General features: G+C 44.0%; 1 protein-coding gene across 1 annotated transcript; it reads right to left on the bottom strand.

Moving 5' to 3' along the window:
- Positions 1 to 757: 757 nt before the first annotated feature.
- Positions 758 to 4,076, bottom strand: LOC147612730 (E3 ubiquitin-protein ligase RHF2A-like). Its single transcript, XM_086783297.1, has 7 exons — positions 3,792 to 4,076; positions 2,742 to 2,788; positions 2,564 to 2,626; positions 2,365 to 2,461; positions 1,930 to 2,267; positions 1,708 to 1,818; positions 758 to 1,605 (listed from the first exon to the last, which is right to left on the bottom strand). Exons 1-7 carry the CDS (start codon positions 3,912 to 3,914, stop codon positions 1,269 to 1,271), a joined length of 1,116 nt encoding a protein of 371 aa, XP_086639423.1. The 5' UTR covers positions 3,915 to 4,076; the 3' UTR covers positions 758 to 1,268.
- Between the last annotated feature and the right edge of the window lie 2,281 nt (positions 4,077 to 6,357).

Below are 6,357 nucleotides of genomic sequence, written 5' to 3'. Positions count from 1 at the left end.
AGTACAGCAGTCGTACAGAGGTGTACGGCTGTTGTACAGCCTTCTTCAACACTCAGTTCACAGAAAAGCAGCAGCAGGAACACATGTACAGCAGCCGCCTGCAGCTTCCTTGTGCTTTTCCACGCATGAAATCCTTTTTGCTCCACGACTCCCCAAAAGGGAAGAGAGAGAGAGAGAAGAGAGAGAAACTCTCCAAAAGTGGCCCTCTTCCCCAAATTAATCCCTAGGGCCCCAAACTTTAATAAGTTCCTAGGGCCACTAAGGCCTAGGGGCAAACTTTAATAAACATTAAAGTTTAATGTTTCTAGTTCCCCCCTTCACACCTAGGGATGTCCACACATCTTAAACTCTGTCCGGGCACCCCCCATGTGAATCATAAAATATTCTGACTCTGCAACCACCATGCCCACACTTGTACTGTTCCATTTTCACAGGGCCATGACAGGTATTAAGGAAGATTACAGTTGGATCCTGATGCCAACCAAAATAAATCATTTAATTTCAGAGCACTATAATTTATCCATCTCTTAACATATCAGATAGGTCAGAACCATCAGCATAACACCAGTGCACCACCTGACTACCAATGAAAAGAACCTAACTAACCTGACACTTGTCTTCACACATCTAGCACTCAGCAAGCGAGCGTGCGTGCGTGCGCGCGCGCGCGCGAGAGAGAGAGAGAGAGAGAGAGAGAGAGAGAGAGAGAGAGAGAGATTAATCTGGCTGCAAAATGTGACTATAAATGCCGACCCTGAGAAGTAAAATGAGATTATACATATCAAAGCTGTAATAATATTATCTGAACAACCTTCTACTGAAAGGAGGTACAGGCATATTTACATCAAACCAACTTGGCAATATCTGAAGATGATGTACACATAATGTAGGACTGAGACCCAGCAATACCAGCCATATGCACATAGCATGGAGAAACACAACACCAGAAGATCGAACCTGAGAGCGAGACTTTCTCAGCAAGACACCTTCTAACACTGACAAAGAAAAGATCCAGCAGCACTGCTTCACCAGTTTGTGATGTGATTCCACAGTTCTGCCTTGCCCTGTCCTTCAGCACTGGTCTTCTTCATACTCCATGCAAATGATAAAAAATAGCTCCTTTGAACAGGTCCCTGGCAGCAGGAATCCATATTTCTTCAACACAACACGCCACAAGAGCCTCATTCATGAACTGAAGCCCAATTTTGCATTGTCATTTTTCTGCTTCATCTGTGAATGCTTTCTAACAACTTCTGGGTGGTTTCTATCTAAACGGTTTCAGTCGGTGGCTGTAGCAAAGCTCTGCTTGTTCCTTGTCCCTCCAAATGGTTGTTGGTAGTGCACCCAGTTCCAGAATGTGCTTCTGACGTGCTGCTGATTTCAGGCCCTCTCGCGTCATTCAACAAAGACGTACCACTCGAGGTGGTCGGTACTTCAACTTCTCCTCTCTTTTTCCCACTTGATTCAGGAGATATCCTCTCTAAAACTCGAGCCACACCCGCACTCATATCCCGAGCGTGGGCTCCGAGGTCAGACATCCTGTTTTCTTGTGTTCGCAACCTCTCCCTAAAGCCTTTGGTTGTTCTGTTAAAAGTTTCCTTGTACCTGCACAAGAAGGGAATCAAAAATACACCCATGCTGACATGAAGGTGCAGGGCCTGGCTGCATTGCACTCTCAAACATAACCACATGCACACACCCACCCACCTGGATGACGCCGCAGTAAAGCGTGACTTCAAGGACTCTGATATAGAAAGAATTTCAGAGAATGCTGATCTTTGCTGATTTTCTTCCATATTCTCCGGATCTGTGCTGTATCTGTTGGTGAGAGCATACAATTACTTCTTGTCTCCACCAGCCCAAACAACGAAAAAGAATTGTTGAAAGGAATACAAACATCAAAAGTCTGTCCACACATCACATACATACCTGTCCAGCCTTCCAGCATATGTTCCTGTCCTATTGGTGGCACGAGCTCGAAGAGGATCACTCAAGCTGCCAGCTGGCTGCAGCACCGACTGCTCACGAGCAGAACCGACTGCACTAAAAGGAGTAAAATTTCCACCCATGGCAACACGACTGTCTGCTGCCAAGGATACCTGTGTCGGATGTGTTGTAGGCACCACCACAAGTTGTGGGTGATCCTGCCTGCTTGACGACCTGTTGCGCAAAGACTCGCGCCTTGCAAACTGATGAGCTCTAGCAGCCACAGCCAAATGATGCATAACCCTTTGCTCGAAATCGGAATCATCGGTAAAAACTGGGACCTATACACATTGAGGTAGCCGTATATTTATTACAAAAATACTGCTTCAAGATATTGCTGAAAATTAATAACTTGCAGGGAAAATTACAATAGCATACCTGATGGGTCTCAAACCCGCCAACTGAATTTCGAAGCAAGACTGAAGGCGACGAAGCAGCAGACCTCTCCTGCTCCACAGCAACCAAGAGCTCTTGGCTGGCATAGAATTGGTTAATATGGCAAGCTTAACAGGTCTTTCTTTAATCTTTCTTAAGATAACACAGTCATGATGTCTTCAATCAAAGTTCTAGCCATTACCTGCTAGGATCATTTAAGCTGAGGGGCTGCCAACACATTGGGCACTCTTTGCTCCTCTGTGCCCTGATCGACACGTCGGCAAGTCAAGGGCGGGGCACAAGGCAATGAAGTAAACAAAAAGATCCAACACTTTTTAACAGTAAATTGTGGTAACTTGGGACATGGGCAGCACAATTACCATTCTAGGATGCACTGAAGATGATATCCATGTTTACAAGAAGTGACCTACAGATCACGAAAAACAAAGTTCAGTTTTAGATTTATCCCTAAGGACCCTGCCTGGCTGCGTAGGTGAGGACACCAACATGTACTCTACACAAGCAATGGTATCATACAAAGCTGTGTCCTAATCTACTAGCACACTCTTGTATATACAAGTTTAAGGTCCTAATCTACAGATGTATAATGTAATCAAAATGAAGCAAAGCTCCATTCAACATCTGTTTCCTTTACCAACAGTCACCACATTGATGAGTGATCCGACTTGCAGATATGGGTGTGGACGTCACACAAGAAATGAAACTATTCTTCTGCTTTATAGATCTCGATCCTGCGCCACGTATTGAATAGAAAAGCTTGGGCTGCGACATGCTCTAAGGCTGTAGAAAGAGAAGCAGGGCAGGGGAAACATAAAAAGCAATGAAGGGTAGAAAGTGGTTTTTATTATTATCAGGGATTGTGGAGGCTGGCGGTGCAGCTGTAGAGGCCCGTCAGGGCTGCACATCCAACTCCCTGCTGATTACAGGCAAGGGTGTACCGGTCAGCAAGGGTCAACCGTGCAAGATAGACAGGCAATCTTGCCCTTCCAACTCCCTACCAATGTAGTGAGGGGTCCTCCTTTGCGCATTCTATCATCCTGTCGATGTTAATTGCGATTGCTTTATCTGTGATGTTTTTGCTGATTTTCTGATCCGCAGTTTGTGGGTAAAGGCGCACCTTGGGCTTCAGGCTTTCACCGTTAGCTCATGACCCTAAAAAAACGAGGCGCAATGCTACAGCCCTAACTGGGACCAGGGGATGAGCAGCAGAGACAAGATCTAAAAACCTCAAGTTACCGCAAAACAAAAAACCTAGCCCTAGCTAAGATCAAAGCACAAAAACCCGAACCCTAACTGTAATACATAATCAAAACCTAACTATGATCATAGAAACCTAACCGATAAACGAATGAGCAGAAAAATTAAACCCTAACATAAGGCTAAATGAAATCGGAAGGCAAAACCCTAACCGTGATAGGGTTGCTGTCGCAGAAGAGGTCGAGGCAGATGCTGCAGGAATCCTCGCAGGCCTCCTGCACTCCGCCCTCAACAAAGGCAGCCGCAGAAGAGAGGAGAGACTCCAAGGTATTCATAGCTCCCTTTGCTTTACCGGCTTCCTTCGCAGATCACACCATTGCAATGAATAAAACACAATGTATATACACACATTCTACATATACATACATCCACACATGCATACATATATATGTATGTAACGTGAAAGTGCAGGTGCTAAAACCGTGAAAGTGCAGGCCGTGAGAGAGATTTCTATGAGAAGGAAATTCGTGATTTGGATTTCCGTGAGAAGGAAATCCGTGAGGTTTAGTTTCGTGAGAGCCAGTTACGTGAGACGAAAATCCCTGAGATGGATTTTCGTGAGACGGAAATCCGTGAGTTATTTTCATGAGATGGATTTCCGTGAGATGGATTTCCGTGAGACGAAAATCCGCGAGAGTTATTTTTGTGAGATGGATTTCTGTGAGATGGAAATCCGTGAGGTTTAGTCTTGTGAGAGTGCAGGTTTTCGACCATTTTTGTGAGACTGTAGGTTTTTACCATTTTCGTGAAATTGTAGGTTTGGCCGTAAAGTATTTATGTTTTGTTTTTCTTGTAGATTTGATTAACGCATGATTGGATGAGACTGCCTCTAGCGCAGTTTAGTGGAAGGATGATCGATCACAGAGCAATAAATAATAATAAATCCTTTGTTGAAAATGCACGTTTGTTTGACATGCAAGGATTTTGTTTGACCGAGATATTTAATTGATTACGATCAAAGTTTAAAAAGATGAAAAGAAAAGAAAAAACAAAGAAGGGCCCAAGCTCCCACCTCAACACGTAAGTGTAGATTTGAATTCGAAGAAGCGAGGAGGAATGCGATGTAAGAAAGCGTGATTGTGTTTGAGCACACGATGGAAGACGATTTGAAAATGACAGAAAAGGAAAGAATTTTGAATTTATGGTGCGACTGTCGAACTAGGCGATTGCCTTAATGAAGAATGCCACATGTCATCCTATAATAATTGGTCCGAAAAAAGTAATCGTTTCACGACGTGAGCACTTTGGACCAGTTCACGGCGTGAACTGTTTTGCACCAGTTCACAACATGAACTGTTTTGGATTAGTTCACGACGTGAACCTTTTAAGATTGGTTCATAGCATCATGAACCTTTTTGTACCAGTTCACAGCGTGAACTTTTTTGGATCATGTGTGTGCAAGATTGATACCTTCTATTTTTCTTCATGCTCAGACATTCAAACATGCATATAAAGGAGTGAAAGATACCTAGTTTTACCTTGTATCCATTTTGTGACTAATGGATACCTTCATCTTTTTATTGCCATGAGAACCAAGGTGGCACTTTGGCACTTCTGGGATAGGTGTTGTTGCAGGTGTTTTAACTCTATGTGGGAGTGTTTGATTCTTCCCTCCACCCAACTGAACAGGTTTTCTACTGAGTCATGTGGATTGGGGCTTGTGTCACTGTCCATTTGTGGGACCTTTTTTCTCCCTTCAAGGTCCTTGTCCAGCTCCTTGATCGAAGTGGTTACTGGTATTGTTGTGGCTATATTTAACCCATTTTGTTGGGTTGGCTTCTTTCTCCACACCAGTGTTTGTGCACTTTGAGCATTGGTTTTAGTTGGGAGTTGGTTCCACATGCCTTTACTACCCTTTCCTTTATATTCGGAGGTGTTTGCAGCAGTGGCCACACTAGGAGGGTTTTGGGCACCCATACTATCGAATTGCCTTGGTAGTAACCTTGTGCCACTAGCAAATCCTTTCGGACCCATTGCTGACGAATGCCTTATAGAGTGTTGATTTGTCTGGAGTACCGCCAACTTACTTGTGAAAACCATTTCTGTTCCTTGACTCCCTTTTGAGCCCTTCTTGTTGTTTCCTTATTAACCTCCTTCTCCTCCTTGTGGAGCTGGTTTCTAAGTTGAACCTTAGGCACCCAATTCTGTGTACTTGGGATGCTTTTTGCGTAGGGATTGTGGAATTGTTGCTTTTTTTGCTTCATGAGTTGATGTCATCGTGCTTGGTGTTTCTATCTCTTCAATCATGGCTTGCTTCCCTGTGTTTATCCGGCTCCATAAGGGTACGAATATGACATTGTCCCCCTTGTTCAGTAGTGATGTCCTCTTCTCCCATTGGATATTACATTTGCTGGCACAAATCCAAGATCGTCCTAGGATCATTTCCTCTTCCATGGAACCTACAGGCATGACAAACACCTTCCCAACCAAGGAATTATTTCTGATGGAAATGTTAACACCTAAAAATCCCTCAACTTTCGTAGTTGTCAAGTGTACGCTGCGTACTTGTGTGTTGGTGGTTTTAAGGTGCATTTATCTAAGGCTACCCATGTCTCATATGAGATCAGGTTATGACTTGATCTCGTATCTATCAATGCAATGCTCGTTGCATGACATTTAGCCGTAGAGAGTCCCACCTTGAGTCGTACTGGCTCAATGTTCAGTTCCTTCTCGTCCAGAAGAGTTAGTGAAGCCATCTTTCCGTGCAACATTCTCTTC

This window comes from Cibotium barometz, chromosome 45 (assembly GCF_041138505.1).
Source record: "Cibotium barometz isolate CiBa-2024 chromosome 45, ASM4113850v1, whole genome shotgun sequence".
Lineage (NCBI taxonomy): Eukaryota > Viridiplantae > Streptophyta > Polypodiopsida > Cyatheales > Cibotiaceae > Cibotium > Cibotium barometz.
Note: the sequence above shows the minus strand (reverse complement) of the source record. Positions and strands in the feature narration are given on the sequence as shown.